The sequence below is a fragment of the Tasmannia lanceolata genome, unplaced genomic scaffold, assembly GCF_043159265.1.
Source record: "Tasmannia lanceolata isolate RefF3 unplaced genomic scaffold, GAP_Taslan_0.1 ptg000054l, whole genome shotgun sequence".
In the NCBI taxonomy this organism is placed as follows: Eukaryota; Viridiplantae; Streptophyta; class Magnoliopsida; order Canellales; family Winteraceae; genus Tasmannia; species Tasmannia lanceolata.
The window spans coordinates 218,228-245,464 of NW_027518731.1; the positions used below are offsets into that span (position 1 = coordinate 218,228).

At 37.0% G+C, this 27,237-nt stretch overlaps 2 protein-coding genes across 3 annotated transcripts; one reads left to right on the forward strand and one right to left on the reverse strand.

The window, feature by feature from the left end:
* On the forward strand, window positions 1-24,122 carry LOC143864749 (ultraviolet-B receptor UVR8-like). 2 transcript variants are annotated; one of them, XM_077375553.1, is made up of 12 exons: window positions 1-281; window positions 1,646-1,832; window positions 5,576-5,722; window positions 9,660-9,741; window positions 11,975-12,130; window positions 17,270-17,443; window positions 19,390-19,461; window positions 20,825-20,896; window positions 21,303-21,421; window positions 23,501-23,586; window positions 23,681-23,778; window positions 23,919-24,122. In XM_077375553.1, the coding sequence occupies exons 1-12, from the start codon at window positions 197-199 to the stop codon at window positions 23,973-23,975; spliced, it is 1,335 nt and encodes a 444-aa protein (XP_077231668.1). In that variant the 5' UTR covers window positions 1-196; the 3' UTR covers window positions 23,976-24,122. The 2 variants fall into 2 exon arrangements, with proteins under 2 accessions (XP_077231668.1, XP_077231669.1); XM_077375554.1 differs by having other exon boundaries at window positions 6-281; window positions 23,681-23,733.
* Window positions 17,850-27,237, reverse strand: LOC143864748 (putative receptor-like protein kinase At1g11050). Its single transcript, XM_077375551.1, has 2 exons — window positions 24,896-27,237; window positions 17,850-18,094 (listed from the first exon to the last, which is right to left on the reverse strand). The coding sequence occupies exons 1-2, from the start codon at window positions 26,827-26,829 to the stop codon at window positions 18,082-18,084; spliced, it is 1,947 nt and encodes a 648-aa protein (XP_077231666.1). The 5' UTR covers window positions 26,830-27,237; the 3' UTR covers window positions 17,850-18,081.

Sequence of the window (27,237 nt, forward strand, 5' to 3'; positions counted from 1 at the left end):
TGATGAGAGGACAGAACGAGGCGGGGTTTGGTGGGTAGGCAATGAATGCGATGGCTTTTTTTTTCTTCGCCATGAAGCAAAGTCAGAACCAGCACATGCTCTTTCTGTTTCGTCCTATAAATTTCTCTCCTATTGTCTCTTTAAGAAGAAGAAGAAAAAGAAGAAAACACAAGAGTGGGTTTGTTAGAGTGAAGAGATGGAGAAAGAGGAAGGAGAAAGCAGTGTAATCACTAGAGTTGTTTTAATCTCTGCTGGAGCAAGTCATTCTGTTGCTCTACTCTGTAAGCTTTTCTTCTTATTCTGTTTCTTTTTTCTTTTTCTTATGTCCTGTTTGAATTGCAGGAATTAATTTCCTGGAAAGGTTTGGGAAAAAGAATCTTGTTCAGAATTTCCTGCTTTTCCATTGCTTGATTACACAGTAAAAAAATGTTACTTGAATCATCACATTTCAAGGGTTTTTTTTTATATAGGGAACTTCAACTTATGATGTCTTATGATGTTGTTGTTATTCTTCTTTTCCCCCCTTTGGGCCTGTTTAGATTGTAAGAAAACAAAATTTACATCCATTTCTACCCATTTTTCGAAAGAAACAGAGCCTTTGTAATTTAGAGGGAAATAATATGGTCATGGTTAATGTAGAAACAGAGACTGAGAAGGGCTCTGAACAGATTACAACCAAGATATGATAGAAATAAAACAGAAAAAATTTACAATCAAAGCTAGGGGGGGAAGAAAATCAAACAACTCTAGACTTTCTTTGTGGACCCCTTCTCTCGCTAGGCCATCCGCTTCACCATTGGCCGAACACCTAACATGCTTAAATGAGATTGATGCCACCCCAATTCTATCTAGAATTTCATCAAAATAGGCCGCAAATCTCCAAGGTACCGTGCGTGCTGAAAATTGCTGGAAAAACACAAGATACTGATGAAGAACAGAAATGAACTGATTTTTTTATTGGATTTCAATGATAAGAAGGAGTAGAAGGTACACTATTCAAATTGAGATGAAGAAGAAATGGATGGCCTTCTTGAGCAGGAAATCCTTTCAAATATCAATCAAAGCTCCTTTTTATAAGAATTCTCTCCCCAAGCTAGGGTTTCAGCTCCACTATTCAAATCTCATCCAAAAGTCCCCTCAAATTCAAATGACTACCCTCTTTATAGTGGATGCTTTCCCTCCTAAATTTAATATTTGAATTTCCCTCACAATTACAAAAATCCTCACTACATGGCCTATTGGCCTCTCATTCACACTATTATTACAAGTTTGCCCCCTTTACAAAGAAACCTACACAATCAAGAAATTACATTCATATCCACTTAGGCTCATTACTACTATGCCATCTACACTACACTAAGCCCGTTTATACTGTGGTTGGGACCCAGTCCTCATCATCGGTGATTGGTGAAATGTCAAATGTTATTTATAGGGTTTGTTTAATCTTTGATGCATATTTAGACTTTAGCTGTCCACATGCTTCAGACATTCACAAATTAATTGTATTAAAAATGGTTATTAATTGTTGGTTTTATAGATCCGTGGTTAGCCTTTATGCTTGAGGATTTTCCCTTTTCGTATCTCTTAGTAATTGGGTGTAGAGTGGCATGTACTAAGATTGAAACAATCTGCTCATATATTACAGCTGGAAATGTTGTTTGCTCTTGGGGACGAGGAGAGGATGGACAGTTGGGCCATGGAGATGCAGAAGACCGACTCCTTCCAACACTAATGAGTGCATTGGATGGTCTTGACATAGTGTCCATTACTTGTGGCGCTGATCATACAACTGCATATTCTGAATCTCGGATGCAAGTATATAGTTGGGGATGGTGTGTTTTTCCTGTTATTTTTTTTCTTATTTCTGCGTTCTTCGTATCATGGATTTCTGAAATATGATTAATTTATTATTTTTTACCAAATGGTACACATACATGCTAAGATCATATCGTTTTGCTAAGTGAGTCCTTGCTAAACGATTACTTGATTACTTAATTCAGATGCCAACTATCAGAGAATGTAGTAGGGAAGACATTGGTAGGATATGATAATATTTAAAATATTATATCCCATAGCCAAGGTCTAATAGATGCTCACCGTAGCTAATTGACTGATAAACTAGCTGCGTTAAGCTTGTTTGCTAATGAAATATTAAAGTAATAATAAAATTGATAATTTTTTTAACACCTGTTATGTTTAGCTATGAGTAGGCTGTTGTGATTTGATGAATGTCTTGAACTATCGTTTCTTGGTCCAACTTGTTCTTGTTAAAGAGTGTTTATGATGCCTCTTTTTGAATCTGGAATTTATCTACGAACCTGGCCGACACCTTAAACTTTATTGATTAAAAGAAAAGAATACAAGAGTTTTTAATTGAATACAAGAGTTTTTATGATGCATTACTAATTGGATTTGTTATTGAAAAGTGTGTTATGTGTGATTTTGAGAAACCCAGAAACCTAAGTAATTCTATGTAATGTAACAATTTCTGGATAGGGTTTTAGTGGGGCCACGCTCATTGAGTTCTGTATGCCAATGGGGTACCCTCCCACACATTCAGACTTGTTACCTTGATAGTGTTGCGCTTTGGAGGTCATACAACATGAGGGTTGCACAGAGGCTTGGTGTATGCAGCCTATAGTGTTAGTGCACTTTTTTTTAACCCGAAATTTATCTAGGAACCCGTGCTGACACCTTAAATTTTATTGATATGATAAAAGAGTACAAAGAGAGGGCACACCACCTTACCTCCCGATCTACAAAACTAACACAAAAAACCTACTTGCTACAAATGCTTGGAATGCCCAAGGAGTCACAAAAGGACAGAGGCGGATAAACAACCTTACTTCCAGAAGCAAAAAAACCAACAAATCTACAAAAATCTTACCTGCTACGAATGCTAGGGATTTCCAATAAATCATATCTCACTACGCCTTTAACTAATGTAGGAAGATCTCTCCAATGCCAAAAAACAATATTTCTCTTAAACTTACAAGCATAGTTAGCAAGGCGATGGGTAGTATTAGTGCGCTTTATGATTAGTTACCACAAGTGAAAGGCCTTGTGTATGCCAGTGGGGTACCCTTCCTTACATCTGGCCTTATCATCTTGTTAGTGTGATGCTTTGGAGGTCATATAACATTGGGCAACATGCTATAATGATTGGAGATCATCTTGTTAGTATGCACAAGTGCACTACTATCATTATAGCATTCGCACATGTTGCATCCTCATTTGATAAAAAAATATAATCATGGTTTTAAATTATATCTGAAACATTTCGTTTCGGTAAAATAATTTGATTTCAGTTGCTACCGAAATGAATTCGACTTTGATTCGGAAAAATGCCAGATTTTACCCGAAACTTTGGGATTTCGTTAATGTTTGGTTGAAATATGTTAAACATACAACTTTTCAGATAAAAAAGCTAAGTTTCTATCGAAATGTCAACTCCACTCGCTGAAAAGAGAAGAACAACGAGATTTCTTATATATATATATATATATATATATATATATATATAGAGGAAAAGGATTGTACGCTCGATTGTACCTAACCTTAGGTACGCTCGAGTGCCAAATCACATGGGTCCCACATTTTTTGTGGTCATCGAAACCATTCATTTGCAAGGCCCCATCATAGATAGGGTGTGTACCAAAAATCAGCTCCATTGAATCATCCTAACCCCTCCAAAACTGGAGGGCAAAATGGGCAGATTTGTGGACAAACAGTGTCTGTCCATTTTTATCTCCACAAATGGATGGGTTAAGATGATCCTATGGAGCTGATTTTTGTTACGCACCCTATCTATGATGGGGCCTTGCAAATGAATGATTTAGATGACCACAAAAATGTGGGACCCATGTGATTTGGCACTCGAGCGTACCTAAGGTTAGGTACACTCGAGCGTACAATCCTTTTCCTCATATATATATATATATATATGAGGAAAGTGTTGGTGAGCTTAAGCTCACCAAACTTATGGTGAGCTTAAGCGCCCAATTGGGGCCTACTTTGTTAGGATGATCCAAAGCATTCATTTGAAAGGCCCTTACATAGATGGGGTGTGTACCAAAAATCAGCTCCATAGGATCATCCTAACCCATCCATTTGTGGAGGTCAAAATGGACAGACATTATTTGTCCACAAATCTGCCCATTTTTGTCCTCCACAAATGGAGGGGTTAGGATGATCCTATGGAGCTGATTTTTGGTACACACCTTATCTATGATAGGGCCTTGCAAATGAATGGTTTGGATTACCACAGAAAATGTGGGACCCATGTGATTGGGGCGCTTAAGCTCACCAACAGTTTCCTCTCTCTCTCTCTCTCTCTCTATATATATATATATATATATATATATATATATATATATATATATATATATATATATGAGAAAACGGTTCCTACACATATGTGTAGAGAGTTCTCTACACACTAGCTTAAAATACAGTGGGGGCCCACATTGTTTGGGTGATCCAAGCCATTCATTTTTAAGGCCCTCACATAGATAGGGTATCCACAAAAAATCAGATCCATAGGATCATCCCAACCCTACGATTTGTGGAGGTAAAATGGATGTCTTTAAACCTTCACAAATTAGTCCATTTTTTGCCTCAACAGTTCGAATGGTTAGGATGATTCTATGGATCTGATTTTTTGTGGACACCCTATCTATGTGAGGGCCTTAAAAATGAATGGTTTGGATCACCCAAATAATGTGGCCCCCACTGTATTTTAAGCTAGTGTGTAGATAACTTATGTACACATATGTGTAGGAACCGTTTTCTCTCTCTATATATATATATATATATATATATATATATATATAGAGGAAAATGATTGTGAGCTTGAAGCTCATATAGCTTATATGAGTTTGAGGGCCCAAACACATGTGGGCCCACATTGTTAGGATGATCCAAAGCATTCATTTGAAAGACCCTTACATAGATAGGATGTGTACAAAAAATCAGCTCCATAGGATCATCCTAACCCATCCAAATGTGGAGGGCAAAATGGACAGACACCGTTTGCCACAAATCTGCCCATTTTTGCCCTCCGCATTTGGAAGAGTTAGGATGATCCAATGGATCTGATTTTTGGTACACACCCTATCTATGATGGGGCCTTGCAAATTAATGGTTTGGATCACCACAAAAAATGTGGGACCCATGTGTTTGGACCCTCAAGCTCATATAAGCTATATGAGCTTCAAGCTCACAATCATTTTCCTCATATATAAAGAAAAACCGGTGATGAAGAATATTAATCTATGGAGAAGATTTTCTGGGCACACCCTATCTACGTTAAGGCCCAACAAATAAATGGTCAGGATCACCCAAACAATGTGGGCCCCACTGTTTTTTTGGGCTGCATGTGCATGTGGCCGCCCACCATATAATTTCGCACAATTAAGAAGATTTTAAAAGTATCTTAAGTATGGTCCAATTTTTGAAGTTTACTCATTCTGGCTCGTTTGTGATTTTACAATCAATGTCATTTGTCCAAAATTGCAGATATCAGTTCCGTTTGATTCATATAATCCGATTCCTAGTACTTGCTGTCTTTATGTAGGGGAGACTTCGGAAGGTTGGGCCATGGCAATTCTAGCGACTTGTTTACTCCCCAACCAATCAAAGTATTCCAAGGTGTGAAGATCAAACAAATTGCTTGTGGGGATAGCCATTGTTTAGCTGTGACTATGCAAGGCGAGGTGCAGAGGTTGGTATCCTGTGTACCTGTCACACATCCTTCTGATATAAAGTTCACTTTGCTACTTTAGCAATTCTTGTTTGAATGGATCAAGTTATTATATTTCAATCATGCATTTGGTCTGATAATAGTTCATTCTTGTTGTACAAACATGTATACCTTTTCTCATAATAACTCTATTATGAATTTTGGGTGGATTTGTTAGTGTAATTTCACTGCATACTGTTTCATACTGAGAGAACACCCAAATTAGCTAGTGTTCACGACTTGTTTATTTTAATTTTTTAACCTTTTCAAAATTAGATCTCTCTTGATAATTGGTTGATGAACCCATTACTTTTCATTTGTGAAGCATGGTGTTTTTTTTTATCTTGCCATGTTGTCCATCTTTTATTCATATGTTCATAGTTCAAACTTCAAAGTTCATACAAATTATATGCATAGGCAGGCACATATAATTTTTTTATTTTTATTTTTAATTCTGTCTCATGTTTGTCAAAATGCCTTATTAGATAAGTTATCGCTTACACTTCTGCCTTTCTATGCTTCCACTTATTGCTTATACGTAAGGCTTGAATTTTTTTTTTCCCATTATGTGTTTAATCTCACCTAAGTGGAATTGTTTCTTACTTTCAACTTCATCGTGAGATTTGTTTGATCCATGAATTTCTGTCTTCTTTTGTCTTTTTTTGTTTTGTTTTTTTAACATTGGAATGTTGTCATTGCGGTAAGGAATGGCGTCATTCAAGAACTGCATGTTGATTTTTTTGGAGCTGGCTATTTTGTACGAGAATTGCGGACTTGTTATTAATGTTTTTCTTTGTCTATGTTCGTGCATAGTTTATTTATTTTGATGACAGGTTTTCAAATATGTTGTTGGGATGGATAGATAGTAGGGTAGCATAAATTCTTTGCATTTTATACCATGGCCAAGAACCAAAAAGTAATAATTTTTTTAGGTCCATGTCATTGTCTTGAATTTTGATTGATACATTACTCGTCCAATTGGTGCGGTCCTTAGGCTAGACAACACGTATATATATATATATATATATATATATATATATATATATATATATATATATATACACCCAAACTGTTTACTGATTGTGTTTTGCATAATTGCTGCATTTATGAGCCGTGATGCATGTTTATTGTGTGAGCGACGCCTGTTAGGTTGCACTTTGCATCTCAAACCCTAACAATTTTTTTTGTTTTTTTTTGCTGATTTCTCTTGGATCATTCCATCATATATGAGCGTTCTTAATTCAAATTGAAGATTAAAGGCATTGGTTGAAGATTTAATTGACCTGATGGAGTTAGATCGTGTCATATGGTGATTTTTCCATTTTCTCGTATCCATCAAAAGCATAGTTTAAACTTTTGGCCAAAATATTTCGGTTTCGGTGAAGATAGAAACAAAATACACAATGAATCGGGTTTTTACAAGATTTCGTTGAAAATTTGGACAAATTTTGGCGCCAAAGTATCGGCAAAATATCGAAATTTCATTTTTATGCTTATTTACAAGATTTCCACCGAAATTTAAAGATTTCCATCAAAATTGCTGAAATTTCCACCAAAATTTTAGACATTTCCATCAAAATTTTAAAAATACCAGAATTTTAACGATTTCGGCCGAAATTTCCACCAAAACTGAAATATTTCGATTTCAGTGGTGGCCGAAACTGGCACCGAAACCGAAATTTAAAACCTTGATCAAAAGAATGCATGATTGATTGGACATGCGTGGTTTTTGGTGACAATTTGTGAAATTTGGTGGTGTTTGCATGTTTTTATTCTCTTTTATCATTTTGTTTGATATATGTTCATCTTTATGTTGTTGGATCTCGACCCATGTTTGTATTAATCCTATTTCTTACTTTTTATTTTATTATATAATTAGTTTTTCATTTCTTATAATGTCTACATATATAATGCCTAATATATTTTTATGCATTTATTCTTTAACTTGCTCACATTGTCTTTTTTTTTTTTTAGTTTTCTTTATTTGCAGTTTGTTAGTTGTTGATAGAATGTTTGGATGCTCATCAAAATTTGTTTTGATGACGCAGAAAAAGCATGTGAAGGCCAGAAACCCAAGGAGGCAAATAATAGGTTTAAATTAGATCGGTGCGTGCCTCTAGCAAGAAGTTTCCCCATTCATAGATCCTTGACAAGAATATAAGAATGGGTAATCATAAACAATGAGGTTAAGTAAATTAAGAGATGGGAAATATTTTTTGCTGGATGCTAGGAACCCCATAGAAATCTGAAACACAAAAACAACTAAGTGGAGAGGAAGTTGGCATAGAACCAACATGTGTGATGAAAATAGAAGAGCCATCACTCATGATGATGCAAGATGAATCAGAAAAAGAACATGGGAAGACATTCTACTCAAGTCAATTGAAATGTGATATGTGACACTTGTATCAATTACCCAAGAAGCTTTAAATGAATTTTATAAGGGCCATAGGAAAAACTATTGATGAACAAGATAGAGATCTAGAACACAAAAAGAAACGAGTGGGGATGAAATTGGCACGGGATCAACATGTGTGATGGTAAGAGAAGTTTCTGTCACCCATTGTTATGGAAAAGGACCATAAGTCCATAATAAGGAACATGGGAGGACATATGATGAGGACCGGGTCCCATCCAAAGTATAACGAGCCTATGCTAGTAGGATGACATAATTGTAATAGTCTTAGTGGCATTGGTTGTAATTTCTATGCTTTTATAGGTTGTATTGTAGGAGTGATATACTTGTAATAATTGACTAAATGAGGGGCATATAGATGATTTGAATGTGAGGGAATCCTCTATAAATAGGGGTAGAGCTTCTTTGTTTAGGGATTTTGGCTGATTTTTGAAGATAAGTGTAAAACTCCAGCTTGGAGAAGAGATTGTTGATTGTTGCGGCATGTAAAGGGATCTTTGAGTGATGTTAGAGGGGAGGTCATGGAATTTGAAGGCTTTCCTTCTCCTCCTCCTCCTCTCAGCTTGAGGCTTCAGCTGATCTATGTATCCCTTTGTTGTTTTTCCTATTTTGAATAAAATTTCAGTTTCTATCATTGTGTTCTTGTTCTCGATCCTTATCTTTCTATTTTTCATCTATTTTCAATCCATTTTCTGCATTTTCTGCTCATTTCCTGTAATTTCCAGCAACATACTGGTTTTAGGGCTGTGTTTGAACAGAATTTTCATTGTTATTGATCAATTTTTGCTGAAATTTTCAATTTCAGAAGTAGACCTTCAAAAAGTCTACATCAACATATGACTTGAGTTATGTTAGAGGTGATGGGTGATACTCATATCAATCATCTGAGAAGCTTCTAATGATGCTGAGAGAGAGAGAGAGAGAGAGTATGCGTGAGTATAAGGGCCAAATGGGAAAACTGCTGATAATTCACATTGGAATAAATTTGTTGTAGTGAACTAATCTAAAACAATGATTCGATGCTAAAGTTGCAGCAGCTAAAGTAAATGAAGTTCACGATGCATGGATGTGGAATATTCTCTATGTGAAGCTCTTCTCCTTTATATTTTGTATGCATCATGTGGGCTTCGCTGATGGCTATGTCAGTTGTAAGTTTTTGTGCTTTGAAGGTTTAAAAACTTTTGACTAAAATTCAGCATTCAGAATTGCATTTGTTAGTAGCATTTGAGGCGCTCCATGCTAGATAAAATGATCTTTTCTTGTATTTAGATTTCTTTACTTTATATGTAATGTTAGATGTCAAATGGATGGTTTTCATTAGAGAGCATCTTTTTTTTTTTTTTTTGAAGCTTCCTCTTAAGTGCATGCCTTATTGATATTGGTTTATTCTTATAGCTTCTGCTTAATTTTTTATACATGGATTATGTTAATTTGAAAAAAAATTAGGAATTGTATTTTTCATGTCCATCCACTAATTTATTGTGTTTTTATTTTCTGTTGAAGTTGGGGGCGGAATCAAAATGGACAACTTGGTCTTGGTACAACCGAGGACTCACTTGTGCCGCAAAAAATACAAGCCTTTCAGGTGTCCTATGTTACTTCTGTTTTTCGTAAGATATTTTGGATGAGTGCTCTGTATTATTTCGAGTGTGAATTACTGTCCAAATTTCTATAAGAAAAGTCATATTATATAAAGCTAGCACTATTTTAGCATGTCTCTCTATTTGAAATTATAGATACACAAGGTTTAGGTTTCAGTCTCGATTTCGGTCACCATGAAAACGGAGATGTTTTGGTTGCAGTTGAAAATTTCCGTCAAAATCCTATAAAATCACCGAAATGTATGGAAACATATGCGAATAATAGAATTGTAAGTGAAACTTGAAGAAATACTAGAGTAAGCACAAAAACACACTTAGAAACCATTGCATAAGCAAGACAACCATCCATAATGGTTTAATAACACCAAACATTTACTGACATGTGTTGTCACACATGTCTGATAATTAAGTACATACCACATTTCACATGAATTCATATAAATATTTATACATAATACATGCACCACGTTTCACATGCAATTCATGTAAATATAATTATGTAAAACATACTGATATAGTATTCCACTTATGCATTTGTGATTTTGGTTTTAGCATACATGCACCACGTTTCACATGCAATTCATTTAAATACAATTATGTAAAACAGACTGATATAGTATTCCACTTCTGCATTTGCTAGTTTTAGTATCGATTTCGGTGGCGATGGAAATAGAACCATTTCAGTTGTTTGTTGGTTTCGGTGGAAATTTGAAGCCATGGATGCACAAGTTTCAAAGCTAGCAAATTACCTGCTAGGTTAATTAAACAGTTCAGGAGGGCTTTCAATAGGTGGCATGCCTAAACCACAATTCATTTGGATCCTTATCAGATTGGATCTTAATTGGATTCTCCTTAGATCCTATCTTAGCCGTTTGCATCCAAGCCTACTCAGATTAGGACTGTCTGTGGGACCATTCAGGATCCAACAAAAAATGATTAGAATCCGAAAACCGATACGATTTCAGATCCAAAAAATGAAATAGTCAACTATGAACCCTTTCATTTTAAACTTCTTCGTCTACAGTATTGTTTTAATATTCATATTTTAACTTGGTCATACAAAAAAAGATATAATAACATGGTTGTAATCACTACATTGTTTTAATCCTGTTTGTACGAAATGTATAAAAGACTTAAAAGTATTTCTTGGACATCAACATATCATTGTTTTAAATGTGTTTATCCAAAAATAATAAGTAGCAAGATTTTTCACGTGTATGAGAAGCACTCAGTTCACAATGATGTCCATAAGGTTGGTAAGCTTTCATTTACAGCAAAAATAAGAAAGAAAACCATTGCAGCCAGATGACGTCAATTAGGGTTTATGCATTGTGGGTTTGAAAGTAAAATGACTAATAAGTAGCCAAATTACGTAAATGTAACCATGTGTATTGCATAAACGATACTGTTAACTTACCAACTTCTCCAAAAGCTTAAGCTGTTGGAGAAAGGCGTTATTTATCTTTTTTACTTTAACACTCCCCCGCACGTGTGGCCCACTTGGCAAACACGTGGCACATGTGGTCCCACTTTGGGCCGACCATCACATGTGGATTTTTGCAATCCGGGAGGGTTTGAACTCGAGATCTTTGTCTCTGATACCATGGTAACTTACCCACTTCTTCAAAAGCTTAAGCTGTTGGAGAAAGGCGTTATTTATCTTTTATACTTTAACAGATACAAATGTTAAGGGGCATTTTTGTAATCATGTCAGCTCCCTATTGGATCTCCAATTAAATCCGATAGATGGAACTGGATCTTGCCTGATTGTTTATCTGATCCTAAATTTGGATCTCTGGCCCATTGGCAACCCTATTGTTCAGGGGAGGCTAGAAGGTTCACATAATCCTGAAGCAAATTACTGGTCATGTGTATCCATAATCTTTTCTTCATGTTTTCTTTTTCTTTTTGTGGTATGCCAAGTATTTATTAGATATATTTTTATCTTCTTATGTCTACTAATTTATTAGAAATATGTAACTACTGGCTAGGGCTCTGCAACCTACTATTACATTTGGAACACATCATTGCTCAAATAAATGTCCATCTTTTCTAGATCACCATGCCTAGTGCACATCTCCCATGGGAAATTATTAGTGGCACCTCCTTGTAATTCTGATTCTTTTTTTTGGCAGGTTTTATGTGTCAAATCGGTGGCGATGTTCTTTATAATGGATTATATGTAATTGATCTTTTTTTTCTTCTTGCAACTTGTAGGGAATATCCATCAAAATGATTGCAGCTGGTGCTGAACATACGGCTGCAGTTACCGAAGATGGTAATCTATATGGATGGGGGTGGGGTCGGTATGGAAATTTGGGCTTAGGTGACAGAAATGATCGCCTTGTTCCGGAGAAAGTTTCTGCTGTTGATGTATGCAAACCAACTACCAAACATGAGTTTTTTTTTTCCTTTTTTTTATGAATGGTACTACCAAACATGAGTTATTTTGTGCAGATTTATTCACAATTTCATATCTTCACCTGATGTTGTATAACTCTGCAAAAATGCGTCTCCTTATTTTCTCCTTGCTACTCTTTACTAGATATTGTTTTCTTCAGTTGATAGTTAATTTTTTATTTAGCTTTTTTCACTTTTTACTTGAGAGAAATCAAGAATTCACTAAACGAGGAGCGGTATGAAAGAAGGGGATATAGTTGCCCCATGCCAAAAGGTAATAAAAGAAAAGAACAAAGAAAAGGCAACATAAAATCAAAACATACGAGAAACTAAGGTTAATGGGAGTAGAGAAAGAGGATATCCCCAAAGTGGACTGAAACCCCATGACTGAGGAGCCCTTGTTCTCCCTTAGAGCCATGCTCTTTGAATTTGGGTGTAGTGGCATCTAGACCACTGTCAAGGATAGAATTTTCTGTCTAAATGCAGACATTAGTGTTTCTACACACTAGTATACCGAAAGGTCTGGATTTACAATATAGGAATTCTTTCTGGTTAATCCGGACAGCTCAAGAGATCATTCCACGGAGGAATCTTTGTTGTCACTTGTCTGAGTGTATTCCTAAGCTTACTTAGAGAGTTTACTCTCTCCTGACAGTAGCCTTGGCTTGGTTTCTGTCTGTTACATTTAGCGGAAAGCATGTTTTCCAACTGCATAAGCCCTTGAAGGTATCTAATTTTCTAGGAAAAATGGTAGTAGAATATAAAAATATAATAGAATTGACCTGAACAGACCAGCACAAACTAGAGCAACCCAAATGATTGGAGCGGTCAGAACAATTAGGATTACCTTTAAATTGCGGATGCGGGTCAAAACGTGGTCGAAGAAAATCCTAGTCAACTCGGGACGATGCGGTCGGGTACTCGGTTGACGCGGTCATAACTCAGGAGAGTCAAAGGAGTTTTTATTGACTCAGTAAGGCTAAACGCGGAATGCGGCCGAGGGAAAAGGGAGTCGACTTGGGCGAGTTTTAAAACTATGTCTGGAACTGACTGGAACACTAGCTAGTACTTCCGGGTAAAATTCCTATTCCGGTTTCATATCGGAGTGAACTGCTCTGTAAATTCCATCTTGGATGAGACATAATTGACAACTAAACCATGGGGATAATAAACAAGCTCTCATTTGGGTGATTAGTCACGCTAAATTAGGCATCTTGAGACTCAGATTCTACAACTTGAATGAAAAGAGTGTCAACATTACTCCTAAGCCATCTCAAGAAGGATACATGACAACTTATACCTGATTTAATTTAACCTGCTTAAGCAAGATAACCTTGTATGTAAGCGTATCTATTCAAGACTAAAACCCTCCTGTCAAAGGAGCACTTGATAAAGCTTTCAAAAGAGCATTTATATTCCGGAACTCTCCAAAGCTTATATAGTAAGACAACTCACTTGTCACTTTTTTTTTCAGGGGGGGGGTGTGTGTGTGTGTGTCTTAAATAGTCACTTCCACTTTGAATTTTAGATTGCAAATCAATAAAGGAATTCCATAAGCGGGAGGTTCTAGTGGATACAAATTTAAGAATTTATAATATATACCTATAAAAAAGTCAATGCAAGAAGTTGTTTTTTAGCATCTGGACGTATGATCCCTGCTAATGTAATAAATAAGCTTTTGGATGGGTTGAAACTTGTAAGAATGATTCTTAAACTTGTAGTTAGAATTAAGATTTTCGATTCTACAAAGAAGTCTAACTTGTTTGGAATGATTCGAGAAAGCCTATAAAAGTCTCGAATGGCCATTATTGATGTATACCTTATGTAAAACAAGGTTTGGCATTAATTGGAGGAAATGGATCCAATGGTGCAAATCTCCAAGAGATAGATTATATTGCTCCTATCTGTCCTGCTCTTCCTTTGAGCTCATCACTAGTTTATCGGGTTAAGGAGTCTCTTTTTAGATTGAAACAAACACTTCACACATGGTTTGACAAGTTTTCGACTGCTATAGTGGGTAATGGACTCTCTTTGTCAGACCTAGTAGAGCCAGAATTACTATCCTACGTAATTAGCGTCCCAAGAGATGATTTGGGAGGTATTGATCTACTGGTCTTTTTCACGGCGTGTTTCAGATGATGGACTTGGAGCATTGGCATAATTTGACAGTAGGTGTTGATGTGATTTAGCATTAAGATTATTTGTTTCTTGGATAGATTTAGTTGTTTTCATTTTATTTATGCTTTATTTAGACTTATATTTATATTTTAATAATCCACCTAAAACTTTTTAAAACTTTTTAAAACCCTTTAAAAATCTTATTTGCCATCCCTATGACCACCACTTATTTCACTTAACCCTTCTTGGTTCCCCTTTCTTTTATCCTATTGATCAGCTCCTTGGGCCCACCACTTATCTCACTTAACCATACTCCTTTCGTCTTACAAAATTCTAAACAAAGCCCCCAAAACCCTACTTTTGGGAGATCGAAAAGTTAACCCCCGCTCGCTCCTCCTCTTCCTCCTCCTCCTCTTGCATTGAGCAAGCTTCCTCCTCTCCTTCCCTCTCATGGCTAGGTGAGCCACTGCCTTTCTCCCTCCATCTCCTCTTGGCCTCTCTCTTCTCTCCCTCCATCCCTTTTCCTTCCCTTTCTTTTAATCTATGATTTAGCCTACACTTTGAATTTTCATTAGACACACGTGTAGACACATGTCAACACCGACACATGCATCGACACATATTGACACCTGTAAACGTACTGCTAGAACTGTCAGACTTAACATGGGCGTGTCGAGATATTATTGTACCGTGTCACTATCAAGTAAAATGCTATTTATTATTGAATATTGTGTCTACCTCCTCTTTTATCATTAACTCGTATTTTAATATTAATATCATTGTTTAAAAACTCATTGACTCGACTCAGAATTTGCCCTAGTCGATTCCTTTTTACCTTGGCCGCGTTCCGCATTGCACCGGATCTGCATTTTGCGTTTTGCCCTACAGAGTCAATAAAAACTCCTTTGACTCTCCCGAGTTATGATCACATCAACCACGTTCTTGGCCACGTCCGCGTCGAGTCGACAAGGATTTTTCTTGGCCGCGTTCCGCGTCACATTCGCGTTTTTAAACACTGATTAATATTTGTCGTTATCTCCTTCCTCTAAACTTAAAACAGTAAACAAACACTATTCCAATATCACATTCCTTGTATTTTATTGGCCACTCTTTCTCGGTGCATATTGGTGACTGAAGACAACTAGGCATGGATATCCTTTTCCATCATCATCCTCGCTTGATCTGGTTGCCGACAATGATGCTAATTGAGCAGGGGTGTCCAGATACCCATCATTCCACTAGATATCTTTCGCTCTTCACCGAGTTTGATATCTTTCTTCCTCCGTGTACACCACTTTATGGAGGCAGTAAGAGCTAATTTGATTGCCTCAAATACAAATTTTCATGAGGATGAAGCTATCGTGGTTGATTAGTACTACATCTGCTATTGTTACCCCAGAAGATTGATTTCATTTCTGTATGTTATAATCGACCCATCCGTTATTAGACATCTTCACAAAGGCCATTAGTCGAGCTCAAAATGATTTATGGATTCACAAATTGATACTTTATGACCAAATGCATTAATTCGTGACGATCAAGGGAGAACAGTAATGCCATATTCAGGTCCGATCGGCATCTGCGACGCTAATGAAGCGGAAATTAGAGCCCTTCTAATCGGCATCAGATGGATCTCTTCGAACCTGTCCTCGCCTCTAATTATAGAGGAGGATTCCGCTAATGCAATCGCCTGGGCTAACGGAAATTCAACAGGACCATGGAGGCTTTAAAATTATATAGCGGAAGTATTGGATCTTGTGAGGCTGATCGGGCCTAATATCAGTCATAGGAGGCGCTCAGCCAATGTTGAGGCGGATGAACTAGCCAAACAGGGTGTTCTTCTGGAATCGTTAACTATTAACGTCCCGGAAATGTAATGGTGGTTGGATTGGGTGGCCCTTAATGTACCATTTATTCCAATGTAATTGGGCTATTTGGCCTTCTACCTGTTGGGGACAACTTGTCCCCTCTTTCACTTCATTTGGAATAAAATTTGTCATCTTTCAAAAAAAAAAAAAATGCATTAATTTGAGAACTGTGGAGAGTAGCGTAGATGACTTATATAGGTAAGAGCATAGTGTTTAATTGTATATAAGTCGCTATTCAAAAAAGTATGGTGTAGATAAGTTGTTGGGTTTGAAAGGGATTCTAATATTTGTATATGACATATACATGTGAAAAGGTTGATTACAATGATGCCCATGCAGTTTTGTGTTTAGCCAATGAGCAACTACGTAAATTGTTTTTAAGTTACATAATAGAGAGGAGACAAGCTTGGGTTCTAGCTTGAATTCATTATCCCCAAAAAGGATGTGGCGTACCTTACAGTTTCTTCCTTTTTTTATTCTCTTCTTTTCTTCTCTGTTTTCTTCAATCAAGAAGGATTTGACATATTTTTTACTTCTCGATGGACAAGTCACAATAATATCAAAAGAAACCGAACAAGATAAAGTCCTTATCTCTAAACATGGTGGAAACAATTTGGATAAGTTGGCAAGGATTTTGAACAGAGACATATCTGCACAGTGGATCCCATCTGACATTGGTTTTTGGTTGAAGAGTGTCTAGGACAAGTCAATATTTTGGTTTCTATTATTTGATGTGGTGCATTTTCATGCCAAGAGCATTACATGTGTCTGTAAATATGGCACTTTCCTACATGATCCTTTTTTTTTCTTTTTTGTGGTAATTATGTGATTATCAAATTATGAATTTGTACTAAACAAACAATATTGTCTTGTCCTGCATTAGTATTTTGTAAATTTTGATAGTCTACTTGTACATTCTACTTGTTTTTTTTTTTTTGAATGGTGAGTACATTCTATTTGTTTATTACACCAGCTTTGTTCAATATTCTTTTTCCTTCGTTAGTGTTTTGTAAATTTTGATAGTTTTTTTACACATTGTACTTGTTTCAATTAGTTTCTTGCACCATATTAGTTCTGCATTCTTGTTTGTTTTATGGCAAATCTTATAGTAATTTAGTCTTTTTAGGGTGAAAAGATGTTGCTGGTCGCATGTGGGTGGCGGCATACAATATCTGTGTCAGCTTCCGGGAGTTTGTACACCTATGGATGGAGTAAATATGGGCAACTAGGACATGGAGACTTTGAGGATCACCTCGTTCCTCATCAGTTGGAGGCATTAAAGAGCAAATCCGTGTCCCAGGTCTTCACTTTCTTTTATGTTTCATTGATAATTGTGAAACAACCAATTACTCCAAAAGATTAAGCTATTAGTGATGGCGTAATTTAATCTTTTATACTTTAACACCCCCCTCACGTGTGGCCCCACTTTTTAGGGTTGGCCTACACGTGGCACATGTGGCTCATCTTTTGGGTTGGCTATTGCATGTGGATTTTTTTTTATATCAAGGAGTTTTGAACCAAGGACCTTTGCTCTGATACCATGTGAAACAACCAATTACTCCAAAAGCTTAAGATATTAGAGATGACGTAATTTAATCTTTTATACTTTACAATAATGATTTGTTACTTTTGTTTTCCTTTTCTTTGTGGTTAATGCATCTCTTTAGAGAAAATTCCAAAAGGCTAGTCGAGTTGGATCAAAACTTTGCTGACTTTAACTCCAGTTGTTGAAGACTAAGCACTGGATATGACAACTTTTGCAACATTGTCAAAAACAAAATTTTGTCTTGGAAACTTGATGAACTTTCCAAAGCTAATTGCGACTCACCAAGTCTATGCTGTCTCTGCCAAGAACCGGGATTGAAACTTCCATTTTCTTGGTTGCATTGACGAGAATTTGTCTGGGGCTTTTAGTAACATCACCATTTCAACCTTTTCCTATCTCCTCTCACTGCACCCACAAAACACTAAATCTAAGGCTTCACCAAAACCCATTGAAATTAATGTTTAGTCACCTATACAATTCATTGGATGCATATGCAATGTGAATACGAAAACAAGATGCAAGTGATGTAGATTTTTGCGGTACTTAATTTTATAAAATCTGATGAGAGACACTATTTGGAACGGAATCAGCAGAAATTGAACACAAAAACTGATCAAAACAGTCTTAAAACCAGTATGTTGCTGGAAAGTGCAGAAAACGAGCAGAAAATGCAGAAATTGTGCTGGAAATGAATATAAAACACAAGAAGTTGAGCAAAGAACTGATATGAACTGGAATTTTATTGAATTTTAATGAAGATAATAGCAAGAGAGAACTTAGCTTAGTTGAAACATCAATCTGAGAAGAAGAAGCGGAATGCCTTTTTGAGCTAGAATTCCCTTCTAATATCTATCAAAGTTCTGGATTGGATGCTATACAAATGGCAGCTCGATTGTCAAGGCAGTAGGAATGTAGGATAACCCATCTTGCCACCAACCTCAAGTAAGAAAGTTTCTCTGCCAGAGATTGAAGGGTTTTGATACCAAGGTATTTTAAATAGACAGTCCAAGTCACATCCATTTCTGATTCTTCAATATTAAGTCTGGCCGATCCACATACATATGTCTGTGTCATTCTTGTCATTTCTGGGCCTCATTGGATTAGGATTTGTCATCAATTATAATAGAAGATATGCTTTGGTATTTGTCCAACTATAATGATTAGGCTTTGCCACTTCATTAAAAAAATAAAAAAGAAAAAAAATCTGTGGCTGTAACAGATTTTAACTAATAGTAACCAACTTAGTAATTAGTAATTATCCACCTGACAAGTATGCTTTGGTATTTACCCTTATGTGAAACAACCAGTTACTCCAAAAGCTTAAGCTGTTGGAGAAGGCGTTATTTAATCTTTTGTACTTTAACACTCCCCCTCGCGTGTAGCCCCTCTTTCTTTGGGTTGGACTGCACGTGGCACATGTGGCTCCACTTTTGGCTTGACCATTGCATGTGGATTTTTTACATCAAGGAGGTTTGAACTCAGGACCTTTCCCATGTGAAACAACTAGTTACTCCAAAAGCTTAAGCTGTTGGAGAAGGCGCTTTAACACATTACATATATCTTTTTTTATTTTTTGAGTTATGGTCCTTGCAATATTTTTTTGGTTCAAAATTTTCAGATATTGGGGTTGACAACATAATATGTCTTTTGCTATTTGTTTCGTTATGGTCCTGACAGTATTTTATGGTTCAATTTTTTAGATATCAGGGGGTTGGCGACACACTATGGCACTCACCACTGAAGGAAAACTTTATGGCTGGGGATGGAATAAGGTTTTTTTCTCTCTTGTCAGGAACTTATGTCATCTAAATTGTTTCACATTCTTATAAATTGCAACTATGCATCAGAGTAGTTTTCATTGAAATAAGTGTACATTGAAAGTACATTTGGCTGTATCACCAAAAAATCTAGGCCTTAAAGTTGATCTGATAGAATTGTCTACTATTTTGTTCATGTTGGCATAATTGTGATTCCTTTTTAACTGTCTATTTCCTTATGACAACTTCAGCACATGAGACGAGCCACCACACAAAAAATAAAATTGGGAGAGATCAAGCCATTAAGTTACCTCTTGTTGACTTATATATAAGGGAGTAAGAGTACAAGTTACAAAAGTCGAAAGGAAATACATACTTCTGACCACCTGAGATTCCATTGGGTTCAATAACCAAAGCATTACTAATAGGTTATCTGACTCCCAGTCACCGTATTTGGGGTCTCAGGTTTAGAAGGCTGAATCGAACTATTGACATATCCTAGCTTCTGTTTGCCTCCAATAAATAACTTGCACCCCTTGACCGCTATAAAATATCAATTTATTCAACCAACTAGTATTGATCTGTATGCCGGGATTTTCCATATGATTGGAACTTAAAATCCATGCGTCCAAAAGACCCTCTGGTCACATTACATGATTTTTTGTCATCCATTAGATTAAAATCAGGATGCGGTACAATAGACACATTTTTAGGTAAAATATTGTTTCCAATATTGATGCATCAAGAGTTTTTAATTTAAAAAGAATATTTCTTGTAATTTTGAGTACTTTATTAATTAAAAAAACATTACATGAAGACAATTGAACATGAACAAATGGGTGTTTAGACCTATTAATAGCAGCGTGATGTGACCCATCTGTCATAGACTTGATTTTAGTTAGTTTTTTTTTTCACGAGACTAGTTTAATTCTTTTATTTTTCATCTCCATATACATAAATTTGTTTCTATTTCATTCCCTTAAAATTCATTAAATATGAGTAAATTTCTTTTTCCTCCAGTGTTGATTATTTTGATGATATGAGCCATGTAATTGATTGTCTACTTGAATGCCACGATACCAGCACGGAATGGCTTTAGTTATTCATTTATCTTTAATCTTTCATTTTCTTAACATTTGCATTCCTGTGGATAATAACTATTTACACTTCAAATTATTTACTTTATTTTTTTATATGGTTCATTCTTGTTGGCGTGAAACGAAATGTAGTTCGAGGGGTTTATTCGTGGCCTGATTTTATCTTGGAAAAATTTAGTTTCCGTTAAATGTTTGAGCCCTTCTTCTCTATTTGCATGAGATTACAATTTTCCATATGAACACTACCTTTTGGTAGCTGCTAATAGTTCCTATCTGTACAGTTTGGACAGGTTGGTGTTGGTGATAATGTTGATCACTGCTCTCCAGTTCAAGTTAAATTTCCACATGAACAGGCAAAGTCTCGTTTCTCATGCTCACAAAACTGGTTGATATAGCTTGATTGACAGTTACTTTTTAGCTCGAAAAAGAGTGATTTCTTTTCGATAATTAGTTAGGGATATGGATTTAAATTTTGGTTTCGGTTTCGAACAAGAAAAAAATTTAATTATTATTTCCAAATTTCGGCCAAAATTTCAGAAAAATACTATAATTTTGGAAAAAATACTATAATTTTGAAAAAAAAAATCAAATTTCCGAAATTTGGGAGAAAAACAAAATTTCGGGTTTGGTTGATTTCGGTCCCAACTGAAATCCGAAATTTCGGCCGAAATTTAAAACCATGGTTAGGGAAGGTTTTTTCTGAAGTGCAACTGTCTTTACCTTAGCCACTCACAAAGATTCTGTTGGATCTGTTTGCAGATAGTAGTCCAGGTTTCCTGTGGATGGAGGCATACACTTGCAGTTACAGAAGGACAAAGCATTTTTTCTTGGGGTAGGGGTACAAGTGGGCAGCTCGGACATGGGGATTCCATTGACAGGTAATTTCATTTTCAACTGGACCAATGTTTCAAATAGTGAGTCGTATCTGTGAAACTACCAATTGCTCCAATCCCACAGATCACATATGTATGTTTTTATCATTCTTGAGACAAGCCGAGCTTAAGCTCGGTTCGTTCCACTTAACGAGCCCGAGCCGAGCCTTCATAAAAACTAAACAAGCCGAGCCCGAACACCCCAAAGCTCAGCTCGGCTCGGTTCATTTGCAGCCCTAAGTGTGGGCACTGTTATTGTTTGGGAGGAACTTCATTGTTACCCAGGGCCTTGGCGGTTAAGGTCATATAGTGGATGAGGACATGAGGTTCTTGACAATTGTAAAGGATATTTCATTCACCATGTCAGGCCAACGTTGTTGTGGATTCCTCGAGAAAAGAGTGTTCATAAAAATGTTTTAGGTGTGCGGCGATCTCTACCTTATTTTTTATTTTCTTTATGTTTCATTGTCACGGTGATGCAGATAATAGGCCAATAAGTCGCATATTTGCCCATTAGGATTTATATATCCATGTTATTTAGTTTAGGAATTTACTTCCATATTATTTAGTTTCTAGGATTTTTATTTCCATGTTATTAGTTTCTAGGATTTTATTTTCCATGGAATGTTATTTCCATTGCATTGCCTATATATAGGCCTCATTGTATTAAGAATTTTAACTTTTGATGAATAAAGATTAATTGAGAGCTTCTCCCCCAGATTTCTTTGTTCCCTCTCTTCCTTCTACTTTTCTTCTTCTATTCTTCCCTCTGCTCTTCTCCTATTCTTCTTCTACTTCTCCCTAAATGCGTCTCTTCTTCTACTTCTCCCTAAATGCGTCTCTTCTTCTATTCTCCCCCAATTTCATCTTCTTCTTCCCCTATTCGTTGTCTATTCTTCTTCTTCTCCTCTTCTTCTCTTTTTCTCCCCTTTCTTCTATTTTCTCTCCCGGGCCTACATCACACGGCATGCTTTAGGATGAAAAATCTAAAAATTATATATTTCTGGGGTTATTGTTGGGATTATTCCTGCATCTTTCTGGGGTTTTCTTGGTTCGTTAATTAATGCATTCTTCATAAGTCATCACTTCTTATGAAATGCTTTTATCTCTTGTTGGCGTATACATTTGGCAAATTCCAAGATCTACAGAAGCCTTTCTGTCCAGTTTGTAGTCAATCTTTGGCAATTCTAGATGTATCATCCATTCTAGTCTTTTGTAAAGGTTAACCAGATTATATTCTTGATCAATAGCCTGGTTTTTTCAAAGTGTTCCAGAGACAGGAGAAAACATGTGTGTGCATGTTTGTTCATGTCGATTGTAAAAAAGTAACCTGGTCAACTGGTAAAATATGCAGATATAACATTATAAGGGGCTTGTTAAGTGAGGTTTTATGATGTTTTGCTGCTCTTGATTCTCCTGATATAACATTGATGGAGTTATATACTCTCCAATTGGAATTAATTGTGTGCTCATTTATCTTATTTATGAGAATGAGTTGAATATGATGCTTGTGATATTTCAACTTGCTTAAACAAAATGATGCCTTTTTGTGCTCAAGAGATGAAAGTGCTATGGCCCATCCTAGGAAATCTATCTGGTCGACTCTTATTCTCTTTCGGTTGACATCTGTATTTTGTGTACACCAACTTAGAGAATTAATTCAGAATGAAATGTGAAAGTTAAACGTATATCAATTACCACGGTTTAAGTTAAATCACTATTACAGTTGAAATGTGAAAGGTCTGCATGAAGTTTCAAAGACTACTACAGATTAAACTTGTATGTGAAAAGGGCTTGGAGAAAAAATCAAGTTCTAAACCATGTTATTCTCTGTTTCAAATCAATCTGAGGCCGGCAACATTGTGATGGCTAAATTTTATTTTAAATTGTTTACAATTATTGGTTCGTAGTTTGGTACCACATTGCTGGATTCATCTGAAATCTACATTTGTAATCATTTCTTCGGAATTACAATTGGAAAAGAACTGCATCTCATGTTGATTGGCTCTGAGCTATTAAGTATGATTATTTGGTATACATGAACCACCGTTTGAACTAACCCATTGTTCCCTTGGGAACTTGCAGAAATACACCTAAGGCTATAGAGGCTCTGAGCATGGATGGATCTAGTTCCCAACAGATAGAGTCTTCAAAAGTTGAGTCTTTTTCAGGTAAGCATTCCCCTCTTTCCACTGTTTTTCTACTTGGTGGGTGGATATATATAGTCCTGGCATCAGAATTACGTTACTAATTCTGTGTAAACAGGGAAAGTCTGGGTTTCGCCGTCAGAAAGATATGCAATTGTTCCCGATGAAACTGTAAGTTACAGTTTCTTTTATGTTACATCACTAGTTGGGTCGCAGGTAGACATTCTAATTTTGCTTGTATGGGTTTAAATTATCTACTTCATGTATGGTTTCTTTGTAATTTTCATTGCATATTGTCCCTTGCCCTTTCTATAGAGGATATGGTGATTTCTGCACTCTGAATGATGTCTCTGCAGGGCAACGGGAGTGATGCAAGTGTCCCAGAGAATGATGTGAAACGGACCCGAATCTAGTCACCAGACGGACATGCATACTCAATCTGATGTTAAGACACATGAAACCTCTACATTGAGTTGATTCTCCTAGGATATGTAGATAGACCATTGACATTACCTAACACGCGTATCTATATTCTAGTGATCTGCCTCATTTTAAAACCATCACTGCCTTCATGAATGGTGTGCTTTTACTCTTTGCCTTTCAACATTAGAATGATAAGAAGAGGAGGCCCTTCATTCCAAGGTTTTAAATGTCGTTTTTGGTGTCGGTTTCGGTGGAAATTTCGGCCGAAATCATGTAAAATTTTGACAAAATTTTCTGTTTTTTTTTTGTTTTAATTCACCTAAATGTATAAAATTTCGGTGGAAATGTTAGCTGTTCAACATTTCGGTACAATGAAATTTCCCAAATTTCGACCAAAATTTCAGATTTTGGCGATGTACTTTCGGTGTCGGCCACTTCATCCGGCTTTTCAAACCAATGCCAGTGTTGTGGTGATAGCTAGGTTTTAAATTCCAACGGAAATCTGAAATTTTGGACCTAAATTTCAGGTTTCGGTCAACCCCGAAACCGAAATTGGGTAAACTCAAAACGAGACTCCAGGCGAAATTACCGAAATTAATTTCGTTCGAAATTTTCTACGGGATAAAATATTATTTTATTTGTTTTCATAAGATTTCGTTCGAAATTTCAGTTTCGGTGAGGAATGAAACACATTCTGAAACCGAAGTTTGAAACCTATGTCATTTTAGGCCGGTAGCTTTCGCATGAATTCCCAAAAGTAGATAGATACTTGTAGTTATAATGTTGTATAACTATTCTGCAAGCCTTGCATAGGCAAAAGATAATATACAAATATACTAGTGGGTTTCTTTGTATGTACAGTATGTTTATGTCATAGGTAATGGAAAACATTTCTTACAGACATTTTCACCTGAGCATGTCTCCTGATTTCAAGAACGGGCCGCTCAAAGTGGGTGACACACTGAATGTGTTTCCATCTATGTAAAGTGATCCATGGCCGAGAGGCAATGGCCTATCCGGTATCTGAGGAATGTCAGTGTCTCCCTCCAACATCTTCAATGCCTCCAAGATGGTAGGCCTCAAAGCAACCATCACATGAGCACACAAAATCCCGACCTGAACAAATCTCTCCATGATCCCTCTGGGGTTGGAATTGGGATCTCCATACCTCATCGGCTTATCCAAAACCTCCTCTATCTTCCCAGATTTCACAAGCGACCAAGCCCAATCCGTAATCAACAAGGCTCGTGGCGACCCAGAGGATGACAAATCGAGCGCCTTCCTCCCGCTCATTATCTCCAAAACCACCACCCCAAAGCTATAAACATCACTCTTCTCTGTCAACTGCCCGTAGAGGGCGTACTCTGGAGCCAAGTAACCATGTGTGCCTGCAACTCTTGTAGTGAGATGAGATTGCCCTTCCCTACTCTGCTTTACAAGTCCAAAATCTGCCACCCTTGCCCTCATTTCCGCGTCCAATAGTATGTTGGTGGCTTTGATATCCCTATGGTAGATGGCGGGTTTGACGCCATAGTGAAGATAGGCAATCCCCTTGGCCATGTCCAACACTATGTTCTTACGCTGAGGCCAACTCAATAGTTTTTTCTCACTACCCTGTGGGAAGATATGATCATCAAGGTTCCCGTTGGGCATAAAGTCATAGACTAGAAACTTTTGTCTTTCTATATCTTCTCCATTGTCTTCTACAATGCAACAGCCTCTGAGAGGAACAAGATTCCTATGCCTCAAGTTGCTAATGATCTCTACTTCATTACAGAATTCTGTTTCGCCATGAAAATTTGATTCAATAATCTTCTTCACTGCAACTGGAGTTCTATCAGACAAAATCCCCTTGTACACAACTCCGCACCCACCTCGTCCGATCAGATTTCTTTGAGAGAAATTATCCGTGGCTCTTTCGAGTTCCCCCAAATCATACCAGATTGACCCCGTGTTGGGTCGCAAATGTGGTCTAGAGCTCTGCACCTCAGGATCCCAGTACCCTAATCTCAAACTCTCAGCTTCCTTTTTCCTACGCGAATTCCACCATAAATACCCACCTATCAAACAACACATGAAAACAACTGCTACTCCTGCTCCAGTCAAGGCAAAAACCAGAGCAATGTGGCTTTTAGATTTGTCTGAAATTGGTGTTGAGGCAAGAGGTAGTCCCAATGTGCAAAAAGCAGTGCCTGGATTCTCAGGGCCCAAGTCATTAGCAATACCAGCAGCATAGAGGACAGCGAAATAGAAACAGTCAGTGGAATGCGAAGTATTACCATCAAGTGAAGTCAACTGGGAGGAGACTTGAAATCCAGACGATTCACAGTCATGGCAGAGAGTTAGATCAGAGAGGTCGGATTTGCAGGAGGAATCAAGGGAAGTAGTAGGTCCGAGTTTGCGGACCCAATCCTGTGTGGTCTGGATGCCGGCACAAACGCTAGGACCGATGACAAACCTACTGGGATAGCCAAAGCAGTTAAAGGCAAGATTGGGATGGAGATTAAGAGAGGTGAGTTGGGACTGAAAATCTGCGATGCAGGAATACGCGGTGGCGAGGTTGGGGAGGTTGAAGAGGGAGGTTTGTTTGAGATGTTGGGCGAGACCGACGCCGAATAGACTGACAAGGGTCTGACAGCAGATTTCATTCTGGGTCTGGTTTTTATCTTGCTGGCAAGAAGAGGAGTCCCATGGGATTGTTTGAACATAGCTTAGATTCATGGGACATGTGGGAAGAGGAGAAGGAACAGGTGAGACTTGTTCTACTTGTGCTACTACTACTACTACCAGTGTTGATGCTAGAAGGGAAAGAGATGTGAGCCATGAGAATTGAAGAAAACCCATCTCACTTTTGCTCTTTATGGATCAAAGTGAGAAGGGTTACTCTTTGGAGAGCACAGTATGATAGAAAGTTGTAAGCTAGGGGGGAGTTATTGTTTATCGTTGGCCTCTACGGTAGAATCAGTTTGGGAGGCCATGAAAATTGAACAAAACCCATCTCACTTTTTTATCTTTCTGGATCAAAGAGATGCCAACCATAAGAATTGGAGAAAACCCATCTCACTTTTTACCTTTCTTGATAAAAGAGACGCCAATCATGAGAATTGAAGAAAACCCATCTCACTTTTTACCTTTCTGGATCAAAGAAATGCGATACTCAGCTTTGCTTTTTTTCTGTATCAATCTAGGGGTTTTGGTTAGAGATATTAGACTTTGTCTTCTCTTCCTTTCTGCCGGCTAGTTATTATTTGG

Bases quoted from the DNA above. Each gene is read 5' to 3' on its own strand.
- LOC143864749 (XM_077375553.1), top strand. From the start codon at position 197: ATGGAGAAAGAGGAAGGAGAAAGCAGTGTAATCACTAGAGTTGTTTTA. The intron at 20,897-21,302 runs GCAAAGTCTCGT...ATCTGTTTGCAG, and splicing joins TTAAATTTCCACATGAACAG to ATAGTAGTCCAGGTTTCCTG. The intron at 21,422-23,500 runs GTAATTTCATTT...GGGAACTTGCAG, and splicing joins CATGGGGATTCCATTGACAG to AAATACACCTAAGGCTATAG.
- LOC143864748 (XM_077375551.1), bottom strand. From the start codon at position 26,829: ATGGGTTTTCTTCAATTCTCATGGCTCACATCTCTTTCCCTTCTAGCA.